Raw genomic sequence first — 27,678 nt, 5'->3', positions numbered from 1 at the left:
TTCTATAGTGCACTTAACCTGACTTTAAAGAATATTCGCAAACAGGACATATTCATCGTCATGGGGGACCTAAATGCCAAAGTTGGCACTGATAACGGCGGCTGTCAAAGACACATGGGCACACACGGGCTGGGAGTCCGGAACGAAAACGGAGAGAGATTTTTGGAGTTCTGCCAGGACAACGACCTCACCATCGGAGGCACTTTATTCATTCATGGAGACCACCATAAGTACACATGGAATTCACCCGATGGAGTCACCAAGAACCAAATCGACCACCTTGCCATCAGCTCCAAATGGCGCTCATCACTGCTCGATGTCCGCAACCGTCGTGGTGCAGATATTGACAGCGATCACCACCTAGTAGTAGCCGAAGCGCGGCTCAAAGTAGCCGTAGCACGAGCTGCCAGCGCGACCACCAGGGTAGGCAAACGATTTGAGGTCAACAAGCTGCGGGACCCAGATGTAGGCAACGCCTTTAGGCTGGAGCTGCGTAATCGCTTCTCCGTTCTCGAAACGGACTCTTTTACTTCTGTCGACGCGGAGTGGAACCACATCAAAATGGCCTATACAGAGACCAGCTCCGTCGTTCTTGGACACAAAACATATACACGTGAGGACTGGATGTCACAGAAAACCTGGAACCTCATTGAAGAAAGGCGCCAACTCCATCTTCAACTCCTGGTAACCAGCGACGTGGTAGTGCGTGAAGACCTGAGGCGGCAATACAGACACATACGCAGAAAAATTTACCGCAGTACCCGTCATGACCGACGAGTATGGGCTGATACTGTTGCGGATTCCGCCCAACGCGCTGCCAACTCCGGCAATCTCAGGGAGATGTACAAGGCAACGAAGACCTTGGCCGGGAACCGGAACCAGAGGAAGAAGAAGCCCTTGAAGGACAAGAGAGGCTAGTTGATTGTGACATCAGAGGGGCAGCTTCAACGCTGGCGGGAGCACTTTGAGGAGATCTTCCGAGTCCCGAACGACCCCGTTATTACAGACACACCTGCCGCCAGCTCGCCCGCACAAAGGCTGGACATTGATGTGTCTCCCCCTACAGGAGAGGAAGTAGTGAAGGCCATCCGATCACTGAAGAACGGGAAAGCCCCAGGAGTCGACTTCATCACAGCGGAAATGCTGAAAGCTGACGTCTCTACCGCTGCGAACGCGCTGACGCCCCTACTACGGAACATCTGGTCAGCCGAGGAGTTACCCGACGACTGGAACAAAGGGCTTCTTATCACCGTGCCCAAAAAGGGAGACCTCAGTGAATGTGGCAATTGGAGAGGCATCACTTTGCTCTCGATTCCTTCTAAGGTGCTCTGCAAGATCATCCTGGACAGGTTGTCGAGGGCCGTCGAACCTCTTCTTCGCAAAGAGCAGGCTGGATTCCGACCCAACCGATCGTGTACGGACCAGATCAACACCTTGCGCATAATACTCGAACAAGCATCAGAATGGCAGAGGGAAATGTACTTGACCTTTGTGGATTTCGAAAAAGCCTTCGACACGCTGCGATGGAGCTGTATCTGGGACCGGCTGCGTGAAATTGGAGTCCCCGAGAAGATCACGAACATGATTAAGGCCATCTACAGGAAGTATTCTTGTAGGGTGACTCACGACGGCCTCGTCTCGGAGGACATACCGGTCCATGCGGGTGTTCGTCAGGGGTGTCTCCTTTCACGTCTCCTTTTCCTTGTCGTCCTCGATGGCATCATGAATAACACCACCAACAGCAAGCGCCGCGGCATAGAGTGGGGACTGTCCAACGTCTTGGAAAATTTGGACTATGCCGATGACCTATGCCTATTGAGCCACACGCGCGCCGACATGCAAGCCAAACTGGACGACCTACGGCGAGACGCTTTGGAGGTGGGACTAAAGATTAACATCCGGAAGACCCAGGAAATGAGGTGCGGAGCGACGAGCTCGTTGCCGTTGCTCATCGGCACAGAGGGAGTGGAGAAGGTCCACAAGTTTACGTACCTCGGTAGTGTAGTGTCGGAAACAGGAGGGACCGAAGAGGACATCGCTTCGAGAATCGCCAAGGGGAAAGCAACCTTCGCACAGCTCCGTCCGGTATGGCAATCGCGGAAACTGACTAGGAGAGTTAAGCTCAAGATATTCCGGTCCAACGTGAGAACCGTATTGCTGTACGGATGTGAGACGTGGAAGGTCACTAACAACATCTCGCGTCAGCTCCAAGTCTTCATCAACCGCTGTCTTCGCCGTATCCTCGGTGTATACTGGCCCGAGAGAATATCCAACGTAGATCTGTGGGAACGTTGCGGTGAGACTCCGATCGACCAGCAGATCAAACGCCGCAAGTGGAACTGGATCGGCCACACGCTCCGAAGGGACCCGGATCACATCCCGAGGCAAGCCCTAGACTGGAATCCCCAAGGAAAGCGGAAACGTGGTCGCCCTAAGCAATCCTGGCGGCGGACGATCATCGCAGAGGCGGCGACCATTGGCAAGACGTGGAGCGAAATGAAGCGCGAAGCTCAAGACCGAACGGGATGGCGGAGCACTGTGGATGCCCTCTGCCCCATCTAGGGGATATAGGACCATAAGTCAAGACAAAAATATAAAGTCAAAAGCTTTTATTTCAAACAAATTACATAATATTAGGTACATAATATGGACCCTGCAAGAGCGCAGCTTATATACTTACATAAAGTACTTCATTCCAGATAACATCATATTCTGTATTGGCCACTTTATATTAAATCTTCGTATGAAATGAGACTTAGGTAGAAGAATAAAATATGAAGCAAAAATAAGATTCTTCTCATGAAATAAAACTATGAAAACGGATTATATCGCGTATATTGAATTTATAATACATCCCGACGTTTCGAACTCTTTACAGCGTTCGTGGTCAACGGGTCATCCGCGCGATATAATCCGTTTTCATAGTTTTATTTCATGAGTAACTATCGCGGTAACCGAAGACAATATTAAGATTCTTCTCATCAGGTACCGATTAACCCTACGGTTTGAAATTGAATCTACTAGAAAGGAATGTCAAATCAAAGAAATCTACCAATATGGATGACTGTAATACAGAAGGAGGCGACGTAATTATATAAAAAAAGAAAATCTAATGAGGCGAGTTAATATGATACCAAATCAAAGTACACAATAGGCACCTAAGTAGACTGTTCTAATGTGTTCTCCTCTCAATAGCGGGAGCCGTCACCGACTCCAAATACGACAAGACCAGAGGCACGAAGTAGTTGGTCAGCTCTTGCCAGCTTTGGTAACAGTACTCGAAGATGGATATGATCAGGGCAACGACGGATATGATAAACTGTTCTAGCTCCAACTCCACCGTTTTAAATGAAGGCTGGAATAATAAGCAACAGGCCTTTTGAACGCTATATGTCAAACAAAAACGTCACTGACACGCCTAGGTCCCGGGCGTAAGCGAGCTAATGTAATTACTGTCCGCGCGCCAATTCCGTGCATTCGGAGGTCGAGGAAGTGGGAGGGTGTGCGCCGCGCCCGTACGTACAAAATGACACCACTCAGTCATGACGCCCAACATTCCTAACATTCCTCAGCCGTGCACGGAATTCGCGCGCGGACAGTACTTGAAAGTGTGAAGGTCACTTTGACAGCGTCGGCCATAATACCTAAGGTTGTCTCTGGCGCTGTGGGCACGACTAGTGTCGACGACTTTAGGTGTTCTTGGCGTTTAATTAAAGTAATTTTATCTGTTTTCGGGGGCCCTTGAGGATACACGTCGACCCATAGGGATTGTAGCGTCTGTCGTCGTCCGCTATCTGTCGAGAACTAGTCGTCAACTGGTCTTGTTGGCTGTCATGTCTAATTTTGAATTTAGATGTCGGTCGTTCCAATATTCCAAATAATATGTATGTTAGTCAGCCAGTCAGTCAGTCGGTCTATGTCAGGTCGCCACGGAGGTTAGAAGCCCCGACATCCCCACCTCCAGTATTGGACGTCTGCCAATACTCAAGGGCAGAGGGGCCTCCCACCACCGTGACTTAGTCGAGTCGGGCTGTGTCAAGTTAGGCCGTGTCAGGCCGTGTCAAGTCAAGCCGTGTCAGACCATGTCAGGTCGTGTCAGGCCGTGTCAGGCCGGGTCTGACCTTGTCGAGTCAAGTCAGGCCATGTCAGGCCGTGTCAAGTCGTCAGGCCGGGTCAGACCACGTCAGGCCATGTCAGGCCGGGTCTGACCTTGTCGAGTCAAATAAAGTCAGGTTAAGTCGTCGCTTAAGTCAGTCAGGGCAGTCAGTTCAATCCTGCGTCGGTCTCACGTCAAGTCTACATAGTTTAGTCACCGGTCGCTGGTACAGTCCATGACCGGTTTGGACGTCTGCCACTCGGACCTGTCCGTCACGTCCTGGGTAAGTCTTCACTACTCTTCCTCGCGGCCACAGGTTGCGAGGTGACTGGCTGTCGGCTATGACGACTATGTCACCTTCAGCGAGGGGGGTTGAGGACTGGTACCACTTTTCGCGCCTTGTCAAGTTGGGTAAATACTCCTTCACCCAGCGCTTCCACAGTAAGTCAGCCAGCCTCTGAGACTCTCGCCACGACCGCCGCAGGAGGTCCCCGTCGTTGAAGGTTCCGGAAGTTGCAGTCATTCCTGTCCGGTCTGTCATCGGCATTAGGAAGTCATTAGGCGTAAGTGGTAAGTCGTCATTGTGATCTAGGGGGACGTAGGTAAGCGGCCTGCCGTTCACGATTGCTTCCGCCTCAGCCAGCAGAGTGGTGAGGGTGTCCTCCCTGGGGATCCTGGTATTGAGGGTGGCTTTCAGCGCAGTCTTCACGGCTCTGACCATTCGCTCCCAGCAGCCTCCCATGTGCGGAGCTACAGGAGCAATAAATCTCCATTCTATCTGCCGAGGGCTACTGAAGCGGGTAAGCTCGTCTCGGTCGATGGCTCGTACGGCTTGCGTGAGTTCGCGGTCAGCTCCCCTGAAGGTGGTCGCATTGTCGCTCCATATTGTTTTCGGGCATCCACGTCTGGCGATAAAACGTCGCAGAGCCATTAGGGCGCTCGTCGTTGTCAGGTCGCTCGCGAGCTCTATGTGAATGGCTCTGACTGTCATGCAAGTGAACAGGGCACCGTAGCGTTTCTCTTGGCGGCGTCCAATCTTCACAGTCATCGGCCCGAAGTAATCGAGTTCAGTATGAGTGAAGGCACGGCCTGTCGGCGTGACTCTCATGTCCGGCAGCTGCCCCATTAGTGGGGGAGACGGCTTGGCACGAGCATTCTTGCAGACCTGGCAGTCGTTCCAGGCGGTTTTCACAGCATTCCTCCCGCTGACTATCCACCACTTGCGTCTTAGGTTGAGGTGAGCTTCTTCTCGGTTCACGTGCGCTTGGTCAAGATGTTGCTGGCGGACCAGCAGTCGCGTAAACTCATCTTTCGGGTGCAAGATGATTGGGCGTTTGGCTTCTGCAGTCAGGCTTACCGCGGATTCGGTCCTACCACGGGCACGTAGGAGACCATCAGAGTCTAAATACAGGTCAGCTTTTGTTGCTCACCGTGTTAGACCGTCGTAGCGTGGAGATTTCTTCGGCAAAGGTTCTCTCTTGGGAGTCAGCGGCACACAGTCGTTCGGCATTGTCGAGCTCCTGCGCAGTCAGTTCGCCGGCTTGTATAGAGCCTAGTTGCTGTTGTCTGGCGTTCCTCACGTACCTGAGAAGCCAGGCTACAGACCTCACGAATCTCCAATATTTCGAGAACCGTCTGATGTCTGGGAGAGCACGTCCGCAATGTCTGTTTATTAAGCACACGGCCTTGACCTCAACGTCGTCGGGGTCCAAAGATGCTTCAGTGTCTGGTTTGGGCCAGGTCTCTTCGGGCTGTTTCAGGAAGTCGGGTCCGTTCAGCCATCTCGAGCGATCGATGGCGTCTGCATCGCGCGTTGCGTCGTCGGCAGGGTTGAGGTCCGTCGGCACCCACCTCCAGTCACGGAAGTCTGTCAGCTCGGTGACTTCGGCAACGCGATGCGCGACGAAAGGCTTGAAACGCCCCGTGTCAGACTTCAGCCAGGCGACAACAGTCTTCGAGTCGGTCCAGAACGTCGTAGGTCCGTCAAATTTAATGTACTCCCTCAAAACGCGGGAGAGACGAGCACCCATGACAGCAGCTTGAAGTTCGAGTCGAGGGATGCTGAGGGTCTTGAGTGGAGCTATGCGTCCTCGGGACATCACAAAGGCTAGGTGCCATTTACCTTTAAGCAATGGCAGTCGTAGGTAAGCGACGGTCGAGAATGCTCGGGAGCTGGCGTCACAAAAGATATGAAGCTGTACCTGCTCTCCCATGGCGGAATCTTCAGTCATCAGCCATCTTGGGATCCTCGTACTCTTCGCTTGTTCGAGCTTGTTTAGCCAGGTCTTCCATCGGTCATAATGGCTAGACCCGATCTCGTCGTCCCAGCCAATGGCATCTCTCCAGACGTCCTGAAGGATCAGTCTTCCCTTGATGGTGGTCGGTAGGAGAAACCCTAAAGGGTCAAAGACGCTCATAATGAGGCGGAGCACTTCTCGCTTGCTTGGGCGCTTCGTTCCAGACTGAAGATCTTGGCTGACGCTGTGGAACTTCATGCTGAAAGCAAAGGTGTCTGCTTCAGGGTCCCAGTTAACGCCTAGGACTCGTTCGAGTTGCTCTTCTTTATTGTCCGCCAAGAATTTCACTCCTCCAGGTGCAAGCTTATCTTCTGGCAGGTGTCGCAGTAGCTCCTTCGAATTTGACATAAGGTTTCGCATGTTGAAGCCTCCGGATGCATGTATCCGTAGTACGTCATCCACTGTGTTGATCGCCTCGTCTATGGTTTCAATGGAGTGGATATAGTCATCGACGTAGTGGTGATTGATTATCGCGTCTACGGCTTTTGGATGAGAGTCTTCAAAGCGACGAGCATTTTGGTTTTTTACGTATTGAGCCGATGCCGGTGAACATATGGCGCCAAACGTCATGACGTTCATGACGTACTCACCATCGACCCATAGAAGTCGCTGTGCTTGTCTGTCCTCTTCCCTGATTAGCACCCTGTGGAACATCTCTTGAATGTCACCCACTACTGCGACCTTGTGGCAGCGGAAGGCGAGCAGTACCCCAGGGAGGGAAGTCAAAAAGTCAGGCCCGCTTAGAAGGTGGTCATTGAGCGATTTCCCCGACACCCTAGCGGCGCAATCGAGAACTATTCGCAGCTTGTCAGGTTTGTTAGGATTAAAAACCGCGAAGTGCGGTAAAAACCATGTCTTTCCTGTCCTGACAGCTACGTCTCTGTCATTCAATTTTGAAATATAACCTTTTTCAAGGTTTTCTTTAACCTTATCCGAATAACGTCTTGCGAACTCTGGCAGTCTAGACATTTTTTTCTTAATGCCGTCAAGACGTTTGAGCGCCAAATTGTAGCTGTCAGGCAGATCAGGTATGTCATCCTTCCAAAGAAGGCCTGTCTCCCACCTGTCACCTACTAATTTTGACGTATTTTCTAAAATGGTTAAGGCTTTTAAGTCGTTTTTCGATCGAGGAACGTCGGTATACGGTTTGACACCAAATCCCTCGGTCGAAAATGACTGTTTTATTGCATAATTGAGCTCCTCACAGGCGCATAAATGCAGGACTGCAACGTCATTAGTCAAAATGTTAGGACTTTTGCCATGCACTACGTGTCCCAGGCGAGTGAGGCACACGTAGAGTGAGTCACTGCAGTTTCGCCCTGAGAAGAGCTCCCTAGTGACAATAAGGTCTACATTGTCAGTACCTAAAAGAAGTAACGGTCGTTCGTCAATGTCGTCAGTCGTCCCTAAGTCGTCGTAAAATCTTTTTATTAAATCATGGTTACGCCCTAGCCTACCTAAATCATGTTTATACATAGGCAAGGCTAAATGTTTAACAGTATCGACAAAAATATCGTAGGAGTCTTCAACCTTCACGCCGCGGACGTTGATGCTGACGCGTTGCGAGCCCTTGGCTGCAGCCTGCATCCTGCATGCTCCCGTGAGGCGTAGGTCCGTCGCAGGGCCGGAGACTCCGAGGCGGCATGCGAGATCATCGTCCATAAGACTGACACCGGCTCCTCCGTCAAGCATCGCTAATATGTTCTCCGATCCCAGCGGCCCACTGACCACCACTCTGGCGACTTTGAGTATAACGTGACTAGTCGGCTGCACGTTAGTGTGAGTGACGACAGCGGCGGCTGATGAGGGCTTCGGATCGGGCATCAAAGAGTTCGGTTCGGCGGGCTTCGGCTCGGCGTGTAGCGTCGTGTGGTGTGATCTTTTGCAATGTTCACATTTTTTTTTGTTGTAGCACTCCAAGATCTGGTGCCGAGGTGACATGCACGAAAAGCACAGTGCCCTAGATGTCACGTACTGCCAGCGGGCGTCCATAGAGAGGGCCAGGAATTTAGGGCACTTCTCTATATCGTGGTTGTCTTCGCACATGACGCACTTCTTAGTTGACTTACTGTTATTTTTGTTTACTGTGAACACGGCGGGTCGGCTGGTCATAGGTTGCTTTGTCGTTAGCGCGAGCTTACTGCGTGGTGAAGCGTAGCGTGCTGATGGCTCAAACGTACGGCTAGGCTTTTCTACGGACTTAGAAAGAATAGGAGCTATATGTGTGGCCGCGTTCGCTATCTTCATAAGCCAGTCGGCCAAAGTTTGCATGGTTACACGGTCGTAGTATCTGTCATAAACGTAAAAACTCCATTGGTATTGCAGGATAGACGGTAATTTCGATATGATTTCCCGAATTAAAGTGATATTTGTTAGATGGCCCGTTTCATCTGTCAGTGTCATTGCTGCCACGATGTTTTGTACAGAGGTTGCGTAGTCGATGAGGCCGTTGACGTCGTCGTGCCTTACATTATTGATGGCACGAATTTTTGAAAGCATTACCTCAATAAGGTGGTCTTGTCGGCCGAATCTGAGCTTAAGCGTCGAAATAATTTTATCGAGGCCAGTTGCACTAACTAATAAAGCAGACACGGCATCGCGAGCTTTACCTTTTAGGCTTTTCATGAGCCGCGCGATGTTTTCCTCTTCACTGTATTTGCACAACTGGGTCGTTGTTTTAAATTGGCTATAGAAGATCGGCCATTCTAGGACGTCACCGGAAAAAGGCGGCAGCTCTTTGACCGATTGTCTTGCTAGTAGTTTAGTGAGCGTTCGCTCGATCGTGGTCGTCGGCGCGGAGTCTTGTCTCATCTTTTCTTTTAGTAACCTCGCTTTCAGCTCCAGGTACTCTGCTTCGCGTCGGAGTTCTTGTACGCGGTCGGCGGCGTCGTCCCTCGCAGTCTGTCGTCGTCGGTGACTTGCGGTGGACCAGGCTGTAGAACTATGCGACGGAGCCGGTGATGGCGCGCGAAGCGCCGGCCGTGGTGATGGAGTTCGGCTTATTGCCGAAAACATTCGGGACGGGGCGCGGCTGGTTCGCCCGAGGAGCGGCGAGTGCGCGCGGCTGATTCGCCCGAGGAGCGGCGAGTGCGCGCGGCTGATTCGCCCGAGGAGCGGCGAGTGCGCGCGGCTGATTCGCCCGAGGAGCGGCGAGTGCGCGCGGCTACCACGTGCGGGGAGCGGCGATGGCGCGCGGCTTTTCCGCCCGAGGAGCGGCGAGTGCATGCGGCTACCACGACGTGCGGGGAGCGGCGATGGCGCGCGGCTGTTTCGCGCGGAACGCGGCGACGGTACGCGGCTGTTATGCGTAGCGCGCGGCGAGGGCACGCGGCTACCACGTGCGGAACGCGGCGAAGGCGCGCGGGTGCTGGTGCCGGCACGCGGTGACGGCTCCCGGGCGGGCGGGTCGAGGACTTTCTTTTTACTTCTAGTTTCCATATCTTGATTTTTTTTACAAAGGTTGAAGGACCATGTAGCGTCTGTCGTCGTCCGCTATCTGTCGAGAACTAGTCGTCAACTGGTCTTGTTGGCTGTCATGTCTAATTTTGAATTTAGATGTCGGTCGTTCCAATATTCCAAATAATATGTATGTTAGTCAGCCAGTCAGTCAGTCGGTCTATGTCAGGTCGCCACGGAGGTTAGAAGCCCCGACAGGGATCTTTTGTGCAATTACCCCCTTAGGAAAGATCCGTCAACTACTCAAGAGCTTTTTCGACCATCTTCATGTGCCGAATGATGGAGCTCATTAATTGGGATCTTTGTTTTTTGTGTCATTTTAGGCGATATCTCGAGGACGGCCGGACCATTTTTACAAATTATTTTATTTTACAGTTCCTCCCAATATCATTATGCCATGATCTGATGAAAAAATCTTGGGAAATCTAAGGAATTATTAAAAAATTATAAACGCACCTTAACCTTTCGTATGCTCCTGTCAAAAAAATGCTATTGAAATAGCAATTTAGACAACTTCTCAACTCAACTTTAAGTTGAATATATATGGAGCAGATCTAAGCATACCAAAGGTTAGGTGATCTGGGTATTTGTTTGTAGCATAGCATAGTTTAGTGAAGTGGAACTGTTAATGAAACTTACATCAGACTGCAAAATTTCTGGGAAGATAACAGCGGTTAGCCACGAAATCTTGATTTTTCTGATTTATCTCGAGAGTATATCCTAAAACAAGTGTCTTCAGCAGCGGGAACCATAACAGGACTCCAAGTAGGATAGCACCAGGGTTACGACCAAGATTATCAGCTCTTGCACCACCACGGTTTCCATGACATGAGGGCTGAAATACATTTTTTTTTAAATAACGTAGCAACGATTCCCATTTGGGCCGATTTTTATTTTGTTGTAATTTTTTTATTTCATCAGATTTTGATAAAATTTGTTGGATAGATATAAAGTGCCCTATTCTGTGCATAATAAACGCAATTTCATGTCCTAAAAGGGTCATTCTCAAATTATATGACTACGGTCAGACCATGGTCAGACTCAACTCCATCAAACTTTTCATACATTTAGTATGGTTTGACGGAGTTTAGACGCAGGAACAAATACACAATTTTCCCACTTTAATATATTTTGAAATATTGATCCTAGCGATAAAGTGTACTAAACCTTTTTTGTAGGAAATTTTATGTAGATTACTTATGTAATAGAACATTTTTTGTTACGGGCCATCGTTTAAGAATTATTTACGAAAAACTATAAAAAGGAACCTTTAAACCCCCCCGATCCGTTTGCTTCAACCCCACCCTCGGGTACTTTTAGTATCTTGTTTAATACTCACACCATTCCCTACAACTATGCCAAAATTTATTTATACACGACTTATTTCGCCTGTATTTCCTTCGTTTGGTCCTAATTGTATGGTACAGTATTTAGGTATTACCTATTGATTAGAAGCAGCACTAGCAGTAGAGGCAGAGGCAGGAGTCTCGCAGGGTGATGGTTTCATACAAGGTATGATGCCTTTTCTATTGCACGCATCCGCTACTAAAAGGTTGGCCAATATACCAACCAGCAGCAACAACATTAAACCCCATTTCATTCTCTGAAACATTGGCATAGCAATTAGTAGCTGGGCATTTTCTAAAATGTGGTATTTTCTATAAAAGGGAAAATTTGTATGAAAATTGTACATTCCACTACGTCACGCACATACAAGTGAAAAATTTTTTCATCCTAAAACGAACCGAACTTTAGAAATTCGTGTTTCGCGGTAGGCCTTGTGATTCTGCTAGTTACGCCCTCTACGCAGAGTTTTGTGTAATATTCCCTATTGGCTTGTTTCTTTCTGATTTGTTAGGAGTGGCGAATTACTATGTAGTGGCTAGTGGCCAAAAACTATAGCAGTCACCCTATTGATAAAAGGGCAAAATTACATATGTGCACTAAAAGAGAAAAAGGCTCTTACCCTCGATCGCGGGTAATAATACCCCAAAAATATTCATCAACATAATTTATTATTTTTGCGGCTCTGATGGTTAGCTCTTACTGCTAGGTGCTTTTGAGTTGCGGCTAGTTACGAATATTAAAACAATTTAACCTCTTGTCTGTGTAGGTATGATTTAAGGATCCTGACCGAATTTTTCGTCATCTCTGCATTTTTCTCGTGAACGATTTTTTCTACTCTAATACAGCACAACAGAGCTTTGAACCCACAATTTTGACCACCACACACAAGGACCAGACGAGGAGGTTAACCTTTTGGACGCCAATGACCGATATTATACGCACCGTAGGTTAAACGCCAACGACCGACTAATCGGTCATAGACCACAGAGCAACATAGACCTACATGCATATGCATAAAGTTAAATTTCAGTTTTGACACTTCGGTGACGTGGCGTCTGAATGACAGCTTTTGTGTTTGACACGGCACCGAAAATGTTAAAAGAGCATTTTATGCGAGTAATGGTTCAATTAGAAAATGAGGTTTTCTAACCATTGGCTTTGAATATGTGCACAGGAGACGTGAATTACTAATTGCTGTTTATGACCCGATATCCAAATAAAAAACATCCGAGTCTGCTAAAATTGATAAAGCAGTAACGCTTTCCAGATAGATTTTCGTACATAGACCCGCCTGTTACCTACGCCTATGCCTTTAGTACCGTTTGGTAAATAATAATTGGTAACCAGCTTCGAAACGGGAAAGAAATACCAATTCGTAACTGGCTTCAAATTGGGACTTTTCCATTACCGATTTACCGAAACGGGTTGTAACTGGCTAGAAAATGGGACTTTTGAATTACCGATTCGTAGCCACGGTTGTTGGAGTTAGCTGGAGTTCGTCGGACTGTTTCTTTTCAAAACACATTTCCTACACAACTTAACTAGACGGAGCTCGGAGCCCCGCGAACGCGGGGCTTCTATTTCTGGTCGGTTTGCCCTTCGGCCATTTGAAGCTACCTAACGAACCTAACATATTGATTTAATGTAATTTTGGATTCCGATTTTGTAGCCAGTTACAAAATTTATTTACCAAACGGTACCACGCTGGCCCATGCAATACGTAACCGGCTTCAAACTGGGAATCTTGATCCCCATTCTGTAGCTGGTTACGAAATTTTGGTTACCAAACGCTATTAAAGGCGCCTGTGTACGAAAATCTATCTGGAAAGTGTCTCTTCTTTAGTTGAGTCATACTTACTAGAACTAATTTCGTGCTTGCCCTGGTTATGTAGTTAAAAGTCTTAAACTCATTCTCCACGCTAGATCTGCAACAAAAAGAATTGATTTGAGTCTTTCCACCGACATTATCATCTATACTAAATCTAAATACATACAAAAACAATGATAAAAACGAAAAAAACAGGTGGAATTTGACCCGAACCAATACTTTCCGTGCAAAAAGCGTTTTAGCCTAAACTAAGAACAAAAATATATTAAGAAAACTGAACTTTGATGTGCACCAAAACCCTAAATTATTATATGTGTTCACTGAATGATGGCAACGTTCCTAGAAAACTATTAAAAAGCGGGTTTAAATGTTGTCAGTAATAATGTAATATTTCGAAAATTACAAGACAGCAGATTTTTTCAAGAATTTGAAGCTTTTTGCATATTTAACGGTGAAATATTCTTGAATAGTTTAAAATTAAAACTGTAGGGTCCGGTTAAAAGGCCACCTTCTTTTGGCATCTGATAGTTGAAGAATTCTCACGGTAGTTTCCATATTTTATGATTGAAATCTTTAAGGTTGTCGTCTATAGCGAATCTTCCTTAAGTAGGTGACTTTCTACAGTTGAGGTCTTGAATTGTTGATGTTTATTGATGTTTCGAAGATTTTAGGGATAAAATCTGTAGAAGCTTTTTCTATATGAGCTTTTCTGTAGCAATGTCAAACATTCGGTGTAGGAGTTGTTGAACATTGATTCTTATTTCCATGGTTTTAAGTCTAAAATCTGTATGGTCCTCGTCTACACGGGACCTTTCCTGAGCAAGTGACTTTCCTTCGACAGCATTTGCAGCCGTAAGCTGAGGAAATTATAGTGAATAGGAGAAGTAGGAACATTAAGTATCGACTGACGGCGACTTGTGCCATTTTAGAGCTGGAACAACAGAAACTCAGTATGAAGATGTGGCTGTGCAGATTGATATACTCGTATTTCATCAACTTATTTCTAGTTAAGTGATATGAAAATAGCCTAGGTCCCTAGGATTTGTATGTATACTATGCCAAATCTTTAACGTATAATTAAAGACAACTTGGAACAGGTGTTTTGTTAGGCCGCAAATGCCGCAATTAAATTATCATAGGAATATGATCATAGATTTTTTATCTAATGTATCTATTTTAAAAATTCCACTACCAGCCATTGCCTCGCAATACTTCATCAATTCTCTTCTACTCAAAGGTTAACTGGAAGAAATCCCTTAAAGGGATAAGTTCGCCTTTGTACTGCCTATTTTTGTGCTGTGTTTTGTACAATAAAAAGTTTATACATACATACTTCATAGAGATGCGAAATACATTTGCCCATCGACTTGCGAATAAATCACTTTCGTGCCCATGACAGAAGCGCGTTCAGAAGTTAATCTCGAATGAGAGCAGCACGCGTTTTTGGAACTGATAAAAGGTTATGACCTCTAGGCCTATGCATAGGAAAGGTATAGAGAGCCTTACTATCTGTGCCACTAGGTCAGGATAGTCAGAATCTCCGTCATAAGTTCTTCATATTTAAATTACTAGTATCATATCATATTATATTTCTATGATAGTCTAATTGCGGACTCGACTCGGGACTTATTTGATTCTTAAGTCTATTAATGACTAGTAAAAACAAACAGTTATTCGAATTTAAACTTATCATATAAGACAACATGCACTGAAGATTTAAATGACTAAATTAAATAATCTGTCCAACTCACCGTACTGAATAAATCACTTGTGTAGGCAGGATATGCTGTTTTCATCGGTCGATGTTAACACTAGTCAAATCTGGACTCAGGGTTGTAAGCCATAATGTCTTTCTTAAGCCATATTTTAAGTCCCTGTAAAATCCTACCTAGCTTCCCTGGTTCAGGTCAAATTCCACGGGCTAACATGAAATATACTTACTTAGTTTGTTTGGATGGTTAAAAACGCTATTTTGTGAGTTTGATGTGTTTTGTGACTGACGGAAGAATTTTGCTTGTGTCTAATGGAACTGAATGTTTGAAATAGGGAAAGGTATAATGGCCAGTGTGTGCTGAAAAAAGTTTGTAAGCATTCTGACGGGTGTCTGGTTTTTACGATTTTACAAGGATTTTATTTACATGCTTTTATTTTTTGTTTCACTCGTCCAGTTGTATGTCTGTTTGTAATCAAATCTTGCAAGTTAAATTTGAAAGGTTTGAGTTAGTTGATGGTTTGGACACGTGGAAAGAATGAGTGAAAGAAGGCTAACAAAGAGAGTGTATAAGGGAGAGGTAGAAACGGGAGTTGGAAGGGGCAGACCTCGGCGGACTTTCTCTGATCAGATCGGGGAAATCCTGAAGAAAGGCCAGGTCAAGAGCACCCTAAACCGGCGAGCGTGTATGAGGAATGTTATGAAAGTGAAGGAAGCGAAAGAGGTATGTCAGGATCGTAGCAAGTGGAAATCCGTGGTCTCTGCCTACCCCTCCGGGAAATAGGCGTGATTATATGTATATGTATGTGTATGTGTAAATTTGAAAAGTACGTGATCCTTTCCATATATTATTGAAGTTTCCATCTTGGCGCGAAACTGCGCAGGGGGCGCCACTACCACAATCTGAGGGTCTATCGCAAAACAAGAAAATCGAAATTTCGTGATCTAACATCTCATCTCTTGCATATTCGAGCGATAAAGAAGCAGATAGCGAAATTTCGGATTCGCGTTTCCCGGTAGGTCCTCTGTAATGCCGGCACCACACATCGCCTTATTTGGCAAATATTCGTGTTGCAACTGGCATAAGCAAACCGCCTTGATGCATCAATGTCATATTTTATTATCTCTGAAAACTGGTCAAAAACCTGATAAAGGTACAGTATGTATAAGTTACTCTATGGTTTACTAAAAAGGCTAGTGGTGCACTCTGGTGGCAGAAAATTGCAGTAATATCCCCTATTTACAAAGAGAATATAATCAGTACGTTTTAGTATGGATGTTTGCATCATGTGTTGCCTGTTGAAGATCAGTAGCACCCTCAATAAATTTCTACATATTCTTGTCGGCTGTAATTCAGATTCACAGCATTTGTAATAATTTTATAACAAGTGTTGTTTTCGCGGATGTTGCTCAACGTCTTCCTGTGTAGAACAAAGTCGGAAAGCGGTATAGTTTACATTGTGAGGCGTTAAAAACATTTAACATTGGGTGCTTTAATAGCGTGAAACGTATGAAGTAGCGTTCCACAATTTGTGTACCTTTTCCGTTAAAACAATAAAAATTCCGACAAATTTCAGGTAGCTATACCAAATTTTTTTGTCACAAAGATAAAAAAAATGCTCTGAAAAATAATGACAGATATCTATATGAAAAAATATTCAAAATATTATCAGGACAGACAATACGTAGTCAAGAAGTTAGAAGTAGCCTCTGATGTTGAAGGTGTATATAGACAGGTGTCTATAGGTTACAAGTGCGTTGCCGGCCTTTGAAATGCGCTCTTTTTTAAAGGTTGTACGGTCCGGAACATGTCCAGAAATACCGCGACCTTTGTAGCCAGCCTCAAATCAATCAATTGATACATATTATAAAACAAAGTCTCCTGCTGCGTCTGTCTGTGTGTCTGTCTGTCAGTATGTTCACGATAAACTCAAAAACTACTGACCGGATTCTCATGTGGTTTTCACCTACAAATAGAGTGATTCTTGAAGAAGGTTTAGGCGTATATTTTGTAAAGGTTTAGTGTAAATTGGTTGAACTACGCGTTTGAAGCCTGGGCGGGTCGCTAGTAGTTTATAAAAGTTAGGTTTTTTATTAATATATATAACCTACCTGCCTGCAACTGTTTTAGTCATTTTCTAATACTGAGTCTGATGACAACGACTGTCAAATTATAACGCCAAAACTTGGTGTTTACCTTTTCACCTTAAATTTACAAAACCACTAAATTTATAGTTATATTGAATATGAAATCTGAACTGAGCGACCCGAATGTCGGGAAGAAACTCTTCAAAACCCGATGTGCTTGTTGCCACACCTTGGAATTGGGAGCTAAGCATAAAGTGGGACCCAATCTTTTCGGTTTTTATGGAAAAAGATCTTGCACCGCTGAAGGTACCTATTTATATTACTACGGTGGCAAACAAATGTACTGCCAGTTCACTCTATGGTGACTCTATGGTGGTATGGTGAGCCACACTACCATCGTCACCATATGTTCGCTCTGGCAGGTTTTTCGTATAAAAATACAAGCAGTTTTCGTCCTTATGGTAATCGACAATGTACCTTTTGATTAAAAACGTCACATATATGAGCCTTAGGATGGAGATTATGGGAGGGGGATATGGTGAAAATATTCGCTGTATTGGCACAGGGCGGACACGCTATACATCAAAAATCACTTGCGTTTCTATGTGTGAACGGCACGTCTGTACATGCGGCATGCGTCATTGTGTGAGTAAGTTGCTTAAAAACAGTACTGAGACTACTGAGCGGCCGGCAAACGGCCGTCAATCTGCTGTCGCGGGGCGAGGTAATTCGAGTCGGGGCGGGGCGGTGCGTGGCCGTTCTGTATGATAATACTATTACTTATTCTGTGGTATTGGGTAAGATCGCTAGGATCCGGTGGCCATGGGTCAAGTCGCACCCACGAAAATAAATTTTTTCACTTTTAATTTGTTTATAAGCTTAATAACATCGTTCGCAGACGATTCTGCTTAATACAAAATTAATGTTGCTATAGTTAGTTAAGTCGATATTTGGCATTTTGCTACTATTTGAACATTTAAATTTTGTCTCAGGTTACGCATACTCTGACGCCATTATAAAAAAGGGATACTATTGGGACGACGAGACACTAAACGCATTTTTAGAAGACCCCAGGAGAAACGTCCCCGGTACCAAGATGCTTTTCGCTGGCCTGAAGAAACAGCAGGAACGGGAAGACTTGATGGCTTACTTAAAGAAAATATCGGAGTAAAAGCTTTTAATTGTAAATTTTTCTTGAGGTTTTGTTACCTTCCCTGTTTCACCATGGTGACAATTGTCGCCTGCAAGTCACAATTTGCCGTAAGTAAGGAAAAGACGCTTGGCACAAGGACTTTTGTACATCGACCTGTCTGTTTCTAGTTATCTCTATCGCACGCGCATAAACATTCCTGTGCGGAACAGTGTCGTTGACATCCGGCATCATCGGCGAGACAGCAATATAATTACGCGCGTGCGATAGAGATAGGAACAGGTGGGTCATGTACAAAATTTCTCGTGCTAAGCGTCCTTTTTTTAACTAGTAACAACAAGTAAATATTGACGCTAGGTACCGTCGTTACTTATCGACCATTTTAATATTTCTAAGCACATTTGGAGAACTACCTATTTTTTATTCATAGTTTGGTAATTATTTTACAATAAACAAAGTTATAAATACACGAAATCATTCCCGCAAAAAAAAACCCCGGTGTATTAGAGTAAAAGAGAAGGGCCCTCTGGACCCTGGCCCCTAACATTTCTAGTCCAAACGGGCAACATGGGCTAGATAAGATACCGGTAAATTGGGGTTACTTTGAATCGCTGGGAAACATTTGATCACCGATTCCTAAACTATAAGGGATTAATATTGTCTTCGGTTACCGCGATAGTTACTCATGAAATAAAACTATGAAAACGGATTATCCGCGATATAATCCGTTTTCATAGTTTTATTTCTATAAGGGATTGTTTTCTGAACGCTTTCATCATGTATTTCTGTTAAGGTTTTTGCTAACCACATGATAAAATTCCTTGCGTCCAAAAATCAACTCCCGATTTCTCCAAAATCGATGATCAATGTTTCCCCGCGATTCAAAGTATTAAATTAAAATACGTTTTAAGTCTGCAGTCCCGTTGTTATCGACTTAAAATGTAGAAGAAAATATCATTGTCAAGTAATAATTGTCAGGTAATAATTGTCAAGTTGGTGAAATAGGTGCCAGGGATGGTAGAATTTTATGAATGAAATTTGAACACTATTTTGGAATTTTAGTGCAAACGTTGTTTGTTCTAATTTATTCGTATTGACTGAAAATCAACGCTTTGATATGTTATGTCATTTTGTTAATATAGTCTAGCCAAGTAGCCATTCGTTTTCGTTACTAAAACAAGTGAGAAAACTGCGAAATTCAATATTAAAATTTTCAATTTCGCGGCCGTTTTTATTAGTGATAGAATTAGCTGGTCATTATTTTGAACCTAAAATATTTCTTGAACGCGAAATTGATTTTTTTTTGTGTAATTTATTGAATAAACGATTTATTTATTTATCACTCGCTTTGTCTCTCTCAGACGTAATAAACCCTTTTTAATACTTTTTTTTTAAGGTCACAAGTATGTATAATCTGTGCGGAAAGTAAAGTCATAGAATGTTATGTATTTCCAGATTCTACTAAGTTTATACCACTACTACTATCCCTGAAAGGGCCCATTGATTACCACTCCGCCGGACGATATCGGCCTGTCAGTTGTTCGGAACTATCAAATTTTTGTTCTAACTGACAGGCTGATATCGTCCGGCGGACTGATAATCAGTGGGCCCCTTAAGTCTCTTGAGGGATGGGATATGAAAAAAAAATCTTAGTGTCTATGTATTGAATTACCAAATGCCCATCATGCAAAGTATATCAGTATCTATAGATAAGTTACTCTATAGAAATAATTTTTTGGCAAAAATTTCATTTTTGTTACAAGCTTTTATCGCTGACTGTACTTTTCTTACCACAGGCAACTAATACTCATCGAGACAATTCTAACAACACCAAACACAATTAGGTTGCGTGATGAAAATCACAGTTCCTATGGCCACCTCCTGTCTCCATTATTAGATTAGCTCGACGGTACCATAATATTGCATTGTCACCCGACTTACATAATGTATGCAGACTTTCAGTTCAATCGGAAATCAGGAACTAACTAATATATATTCATACTAACAGGCCAAGTAACCTTTTGGACGCCAATGACGGATATAGGTATCGGCACCATAGGTCCAACGCCAACGACGGATTAATCGGTCAAAGACCACAGAGCAACATAGACCTACGTGCATGTGCACAAAGTTCAATTTCAGTTTTGACACTTCGGTGACGTGGCGTCCGAGTGACGGCTTTTGTGTTTGACACGGCGTCGAAAAGGTTAAATAAAAGCTTGTAAAAAGTTTATGCGTGAAATTGTTTATGTATTTTAGAATGGTGTTTGTCTAGTCTGTGCGGAAAGATAAGGCGTGGAATTTAATGCTGGCACCACGCTTCGTTATGTGTTATTCGTTATGCACGTTATTCGTTCGAATACGACGAAGTGTGGAGGACTTATTCGTCTGTATTTGCCTTATTCGCACGCACGGCACGCATAACGGATGAGCGCAAATAGCAAATACGCGTATCCGTTCACTGTTCGGTTTTTTGACACACTTCAAAGGACACGATAAAGACGCAGCGCAATTATTCGCCAAATACGGTGAAGTGTGGTATTCATTGTTCGCTTCACATAAACATATATTTAGGCAAATACAGCGAAGCCGCATAACGAATAACACATAACGAAGTGTGGTGCGAGCATAAGGGAACCGAAGGAAATCCAATACATTTTATAAGATTTAAAAAAAATCTCTTTCCGCACACATCACAATCTCACAAACAGCTCACAAACAAATGATGACAGTTCAAGATCTCACAAACAAATGATGTCATTTAAATCCCAAAAATAAAGGCCTGAAATTTGATGCAAAATGTTTTCCGAATAGATATTTGGGGAAAATAAATTTAAATTTACCTAAACTTTTAAGCACAGAAAACGGCATGGTTTCAAAACGTTAGTCTGTGACAAAAAAATGCGAAATGAAAGGTGAGCAAGGTAACGTAACGAAACTAAAAAGAGTTCCCATTTGGTTCCCATGTCTAAAAACAAACAAAAAGTAGTCATTGTCATGCAATGTCAAAAACATCAAAAAAAATCAAGCCCGGTTTTCATCGCCTCAATATCCCACGATAAAAAACCCATAGCCAGTTTTTTTATCAACGCAGAAACCTAAATGTAAAACATGAGCGCCGACAATGGAAAAAAACTATTTGTGAAAAGTTGCGCGCAATGCCATTCCATAGAGGCAGGGGGGAAGCATAAAGTCGGGCCTAATCTCCACGGGCTTATCGGCCGTAAGTCAGGTACCGCTGCAGGATTCAGCTACTCGGACCCTATGAAGAATAAAGGGGTGACGTGGAACGAGGCGGCATTGAGTGAATACCTGGCGAACCCAAAGAAGTTTGTTCCTGGCACAAAAATGGTGTTCGCAGGGCTTAAAAAGCCGGCGGATGTGGCAGATCTCGTCGCGTACCTTAAATCTGCTACGAAATAACCAAGTAACTGAAGAAATTTGGAATAAGAATTGTAATCTATTTTATTATTTAGTGTATTAAGGTGCCGTAAAGATTCTCAACGTTGCTTGCCTTCCCCAACAGCTGTTTAAGTATATTTAATTCCTAATTGTCGGCCTTCTCCAATTTATGCTGCATTAAGGTAATTTCGAAAGTGGAGTAATGCTGTAATAGCTAATAGGTCCGCTAAACCAGCAGCATTTCAGAGCCCATTAAAGTGCTCACTAGCGCCACTGCTAAATAATTGTGATTATTTAAATTTAACGATAGATATTTAAAAAAGTGGGCCGGTATTTTGTATTTAAGTACCTTTTGAATACATCAAACTAGTTTTTATGTTGCTGGATTCGTCGATCTATGAACTCAAAACAAAAACGGCCGTTTAAACTTTGGACGCATATATTGACGAATTCAGCAACGTAAAAACTATTGTAATATAATAAACTATTATACTATAATGTATTCAAAAAGTAGTAAAATACATAATACAGTTCGTAGCGGCCCCCTTTTTTAAATATTTATCGTTTAATTTAAATAATCACAATTATTTAGCAGTGGCGCTAGTGAGCACGTTGGGCTCTTCATACTTTGGCAAGACTTACGTTACTACAGCGCTTACTAAAGCATCTTGTTAACTGTAAGTGCTCCTGGTTTAGTAGCTACTTGCAATTTTCAAAATTACCCCGTATACAAAGCCCCAATGCACCTTACAAGGAATTAAATATAGACAGCCGTTTTTTTTTCAAACCAGGCAATGTTTTTGGTTGTAGGCAATATTGCGAAAAGTTACGGTAATTGATATGATTGCTATAGTGTTTTTATAAATCGCAGCCCTCATGGTGATAATGTTTTGACTACAGTTGCGCACGAGTTCCAAGAATTTTGGCGCTAAGGAAGGCTTCCTTTGGCGTTCCTCGGACTTCGTGCGCGAACTGTAAGACTTGCTGCAAAGATAAAACATACCATCCTAGATTTTAATTTTTAAGTTTTATATTTACTTTGAATACAATCCATTTCGTTCGGCTTTTAGTCACTTTATTCTGTACCCCTAGCCTTAAAACATTTCTAGAATCATCATCGATTAAAGGATAGTGAACTAGATTTATATTGACCGGGATATAGACCGTGATTACCTTTTGTACTGTTGTGATTATCTTCAGTTTACCCGTGAACAAGATGCATGTAACTGCGTCGAAATAAAGGGAGCTCAAAAACAATACAAAGGGTACTCACGTTCTATCTCCCGGTCAATATAAGTCTAGTGAAACCTGTGAAACTAGCCGTGAATCATTCAAAACGGATAGTGAACTACTTTCATTACAAGTCCGCGAGTCTGCAATCGGTCAACTTTTCACGAAGACACCAGTCCATCTTTCGTATTCCGGTACTTCGATTCGATATATACCAGGTAAAAGTAGTGCCTACTTCATTTGAAAATAAAATTGTCTTCGGTTACCGCGATAGTTACTCATGAAATAAAACCATGATGACGGATTATATCGCGTATATTGAATTTATAATACATCCCGACGTTTCGAACCCCAGCGTTCGTGGTCAACGGGTGACTAACGGGTGACGGGGCCACCCGTTGACTACGAACACTGTAAAGGGTTCGAAACGTCGGGATGTATTATAAATTCAATATACGCGATATAATCTGTTTTCAGTTTTACTTTATTTGAAATTATGTTGCCAAGCGGAACTTAGGAGCCAGATTTAGATTTAACAAATCGTTACGGTTTTGATCTCATTTTGATACGACCTTGAAGATCGCTCACGCTGATTGGTGCATGCCATAGACATAGTATATACAAGTAGTTATAGACGCGCCACCGAGCGACCGGGGGTAAGAGAAAGTATATTCATATAAAATTTGGGCAGCATAGGATTTTTTCTCTTTCACTCTTATAAATTTCGGTATTTCGCCATCGCCTCCTACCTATGATTCCACCCGGTCGGTGATAAGGACAAAGCATGGCACTATTTTCTCTTTCCTCTTATAGGAATCGCAATAAGACTTTCTTTTTCTATCAAAGAGTGTCAGGCCCTTGGTGCATGCGAACTGAAGTGAAAGTCGTGCTAGAGAGGCGCGCCAATCACCAAGAAGATCGTCAAAGTATCATATCAAAACCAATAGACATGGAGACTGTATAAAGGAGCCAAATCTCTATGTATGAAAAGTGTCCATCAAAAAACAGTAATTAGGCGGCGCCACCATACACCGAAATACTACCAAAAACAACCTACGTAATTTGGTCGGGTTATTTGTTGCCTTATATGGTTCATGTTATACTCATGTCCCAGAGCCTAACTAGCGCCACCGGAGAGATTAGGAACTATTATTTAAAGCTTAACGCGGTCACTTTTACAACAATTCTGCCATAAGAGATTGCGATCCTTTCTATACCATCCATACCAATAGAGAATATTACGCAAAACTGCGTAGGGGGCGCCACTACCATAATCTGAGGGTCTATCGCGAAACAAGAAAATCGAAAATTCGATATCTAACATTTCTGTCACTCTTGCATATTCGAGCGATAAAGAGGGAAATAGCAAAATTTCGGATTCGCGTTTCCCGGTAGGTCCTCTGTAAACAAACCTCCTTGATGCATCAAGGTAGGTTAGGTACAGTATGTATGTATGTATAAGTTACTCTATAGTTTACTGAAGGGGCTAGTGCTGCACTCTGGCGGCAGAACATTGCAGTAATGCCCCTATTGCGAATATTCTACATGGAATAATTTTGAAAACTTCTAATTATTTTGTACGGGGAGCAAAATTTTCCATTTCCCAAAGTATTTTTTTTCTTGATTTTTTATACCTCCTTAGTAGTAAACAAGCATACGGCCCGCCTGATGGTAAGTGGTCACCATAGCCAATGGACGCTTGCAACTCCAGTCTGTAGACGCAATACGCCATACCGCTGACGCTCACAAATGGCCCCTAGAAACTATTGTAGTTAGTACTAATGACAGTTATGACTCAACCTTACATTTTGAATCACAAGCGAACCGGAAGTTTACAGGAAACGGAAATACCTTCTAAATATAACCATACAATAATAATACCCAGGGATTCCGAGAACGACAGCGAACGACATCTCGTTTTAATGAATATATTTACCGTTTCGGAGATAGTTGGCGTTTTGATATATTGCGCTGGCGCCGATGGCAACGGCTAAGGAGGGGACACTGACGATAATATCGAGTAAGTTTTCAATGGTTGTATAGTACAGTCAAGTGTTAAAATATGGGTGTAGACAACTTACTCAAAAATATATCCCATAGTTCTTAATTCGCTGACATAAAAACTATGGGACATATTATTGAGATCGAATTTAAACTATCGTGAGACATATTAACTTAACTAACTTAGCGGTTTCACTCACCAAATATGGCTAGGCTCTCCGAAATATGTCGCGCGATTGACTAAAAATACGTGAGCGAAACCGCTAAGTTAGTTATATTTTTGAGATGATTTGTGCACCCATATATTACACTTGAGTATACATTGTGCAACTTTCCGGAGCGATTTATAGACTCGAGTTTGCAATATTATTACGCCCCGAGTTACACACAATGTTTTTCATCACACTTGCGATACAAAAATTAAGTATAAAGACAAAAAACTGTTAATTATAATACTAGAAACTTTATAACTCCCTAGGGAAAACGCTTTTTCTTTAGTTCCCGCTAAGCCTGCGTGCAATTCCACATTTACTGATCGAGTGTGATGAAAAGATTTTTATTGAAGTCAGACCAAGCTATTAACTCTGATGGTTATTAGCAATGACAAAGTGTGGCTGTTTAGTATTCAACCTAATAGCTATGCTAACTCACCTGAAGTAGCGCAGCTACTGGCCGGTGACACAAAGAAGGTCTAGAAAAACAACAACTGACATACCATCAGTGTCATTCGAATCGCGGGAGGAATTATATCACAATTCCCAATAATATTCCGTAAAAGCCAAACTAATAAATTGTTCCCTAATTGTCTTCGGTTACCGCGATAGTTACTCATAAAATAAAACTATGAAAAAGGATTATATCGCGTATATTGAATTTTTAATACATCCCGACGTATCGAACCCTTTACAGCGTTCGTGGTCAACGGGTGACTGAGGAAAAACTACAAAGTGCAAAAATACCCACATACAAAAAATAATGAACCATCTTTAAGAAAAGAACGAACTTTAAGAAACAATTATTAATGTGAAGAAACTAGGAAGCAGCCACCAGCAGCAGAGACCTCTGCCAACACGAAGACCCGCAGCCATCGGTAAGCCAAGCTAGGTTCCTTTGGGTTAGTATAGCACACAACCAATACAGTCCACTTGGCTTTATGTCACAGTGGCAATGCTATCATTAATGTACAAATGATGACACCGCCTCACTTTGTTCTATTCAAGTCGGTACAGTTAGCTTTGATTAACACACGCGTGTTTCAGAAATTACGGGATTAAGTTATCTCCCTATGTTTTAAGTTAAATTAGGTATTCGGGTTTTTGAGAACGTAACAAGTTGGGGATTGTGGGGCTTCCTAGGAGTTCCTGTTCGCAATGTAGTCCATGTTTAATTTGTATATAAAATTACATTTAAATGTGTTTTGCCGGTTTTGTGTGATTTATTGAGACTGACACTTCACTTATTTCTGATTTCCTTGTGAGAACAGGGTGTCCAGTGGCAGATTTCCGATTTTTTTTTTTATAAATATACAAAACTTTTTTTTAAAGAAATGAAGATGAATGCAGATTACATAATCTAAATATCGACTTTCACTGTGTACGCACTCCTCCAACCTTTACCGCATATTCCGAAATTAATACAAAACTTACGCCTCCTTACGCTCTATAGCATTTGTCGATTATTGCAACATCGACATAGTCACATCACTAGCGCTGCGCGCGCGCCACGCGCCGTTTATTTTTACCGAAAACTTCCGATCGACCGAACGAATCGCGTTAACATTATAAATAACTTTTCGAACTAAAAAAACACCTGTTAAAGCATAAGGCGCTAAAAAATATAAAGCGTGTCCGTATAATAAACAAAATTTTGTGGATGATGTGGATCAATCAGCTTGATTTCAAAATGCATTCGAAAGTGAACTATAAGTGGTAGGTAATAAAGTATATATTTGCTTGGAGAGTGGAATAACTTATGTTAAAGCTTACCAAAATGACTAAACAGTGAGTGAGTGCATTTTTCTCAGTTTGCTCATGAAAGTGTGAAATTGTGAATCATTCATTTGGGATGTCGCTACAGTTGTGATTGTTAGCTAAATGTGAACGGACTCGAAATACGGAACAGGTGAGTCTTTTACTAATTTTTCTGTTTTTTAAAACATTGGACATCACTTAAAAAATGTTATCTAGAACAATTACGATAAAGTCAAGTTACAAAAACTTTAAGACATGTTCAGATTCTGTTTTAAATAAATAAAAAGGAATCTTCCTAAAATAAACATTTTATTCATAATATTTACCTACATCATTTATGTATACCACAATGCAGGATCGTGTCAATTTCCGCTTACCTACAGTCGAAGGCAAAAATATCGATCCAGACAAATGGCTCAAAAATATGCGAACACGACTTTATTGTCTAAGGTGTAAGAGCGTACACATATTTTTGAAACTGGGAATGTATATATGCTATTTATGCCCTTGACTGTACATACTTTGTCTAATGGAAATAAGTTCATTTTGAATACATACCTTGGTGCTTATGTATTGGTTCAGATTATAAACAGATCTCTAATAGTCAAAAGAGCATTAGTAGGTAATAATTGTAACTGTTCAGAAACGTTCAAAAATGGATTCATTTTTGATCCTTTTTCTTTAGCGTAATTTTAATGTTTGCATTTAAAAACGCGCTTCATAAATATTCTAAATAATTTTAATTTCATGCAACAAATAGTCTTAATACTAATTATAAACAAATTGCATATTTTTTAAATAAAATATTCATTGATATGTATAAATTCGATTATCATTCAAATCTATATGTTCAATATTTAACTATGGCAATTTTGTATTCAAAACTTTGACAGTTAGAGCTTTCAAAAACGTGGAGACTATATAAAGGAGCCAAATCTCTATGTATGAAAAGTGTCCATCAAAAAACAGTAATTAGGCGGCGCCACCATACACCGAAATACTACCAAAAACAACCTACGTAATTTGGTCGGGTTATTTGTTGCCTTATATGGTTCATGTTATACTCATGTCCCAGAGCCTAACTAGCGCCACCGGAGAGATT

General features: G+C 43.0%; 3 protein-coding genes and 1 long non-coding RNA gene across 4 annotated transcripts; 2 read left to right on the top strand and 2 right to left on the bottom strand.

Annotated features, from left to right (window-relative positions):
* Positions 1-4,268: 4,268 nt before the first annotated feature.
* Positions 4,269-9,831, bottom strand: LOC134751600 (uncharacterized). The gene is made up of 2 exons (XM_063687075.1): positions 5,527-9,831; positions 4,269-5,375 (listed from the first exon to the last, which is right to left on the bottom strand). The coding sequence occupies exons 1-2, from the start codon at positions 9,829-9,831 to the stop codon at positions 4,269-4,271; spliced, it is 5,412 nt and encodes a 1,803-aa protein (XP_063543145.1).
* Positions 9,832-10,523: 692 nt separating this feature from the next.
* On the bottom strand, positions 10,524-15,116 carry LOC134751554 (uncharacterized). The gene is made up of 4 exons (XR_010128677.1): positions 14,966-15,116; positions 13,055-13,121; positions 11,291-11,452; positions 10,524-10,684 (listed from the first exon to the last, which is right to left on the bottom strand). It is a non-coding gene; the product is annotated as an uncharacterized LOC134751554 (long non-coding RNA).
* A 1,865-nt stretch (positions 15,117-16,981) lies between these two features.
* Positions 16,982-17,994, top strand: LOC134751599 (cytochrome c-like). Its single transcript, XM_063687073.1, has 2 exons — positions 16,982-17,129; positions 17,816-17,994. The coding sequence occupies exons 1-2, from the start codon at positions 16,982-16,984 to the stop codon at positions 17,992-17,994; spliced, it is 327 nt and encodes a 108-aa protein (XP_063543143.1).
* A 3,081-nt stretch (positions 17,995-21,075) lies between these two features.
* Positions 21,076-21,424, top strand: LOC134751551 (cytochrome c-2-like). The gene is given in 1 exon segment (XM_063687008.1): positions 21,076-21,424. A coding segment is annotated over 1 exon segment (321 nt). The 3' UTR covers positions 21,397-21,424.
* Positions 21,425-27,678: the final 6,254 nt, after the last annotated feature.

Source organism: Cydia strobilella, chromosome 22, assembly GCF_947568885.1.
Source record: "Cydia strobilella chromosome 22, ilCydStro3.1, whole genome shotgun sequence".
In the NCBI taxonomy this organism is placed as follows: Eukaryota; Metazoa; Arthropoda; class Insecta; order Lepidoptera; family Tortricidae; genus Cydia; species Cydia strobilella.
The sequence above is the reverse complement of the archived record's forward strand: the minus strand, read 5'-3'. Positions and strand labels throughout refer to the sequence as shown.

Coding starts and splice junctions, on each gene's coding strand:
- LOC134751599 (XM_063687073.1), top strand. CDS start 16,982: ATGAAATCTGAACTGAGCGACCCGAATGTCGGGAAGAAACTCTTCAAA. Junction 17,130..17,815: donor AAGATCTTGCACCGCTGAAG/GTACCTATTTAT, acceptor ATTTTGTCTCAG/GTTACGCATACTCTGACGCC.
- LOC134751600 (XM_063687075.1), bottom strand. CDS start 9,831: ATGGAAACTAGAAGTAAAAAGAAAGTCCTCGACCCGCCCGCCCGGGAG. Junction 5,376..5,526: donor CGCTACGACGGTCTAACACG/GTGAGCAACAAA, acceptor CTGGTCCGCCAG/CAACATCTTGACCAAGCGCA.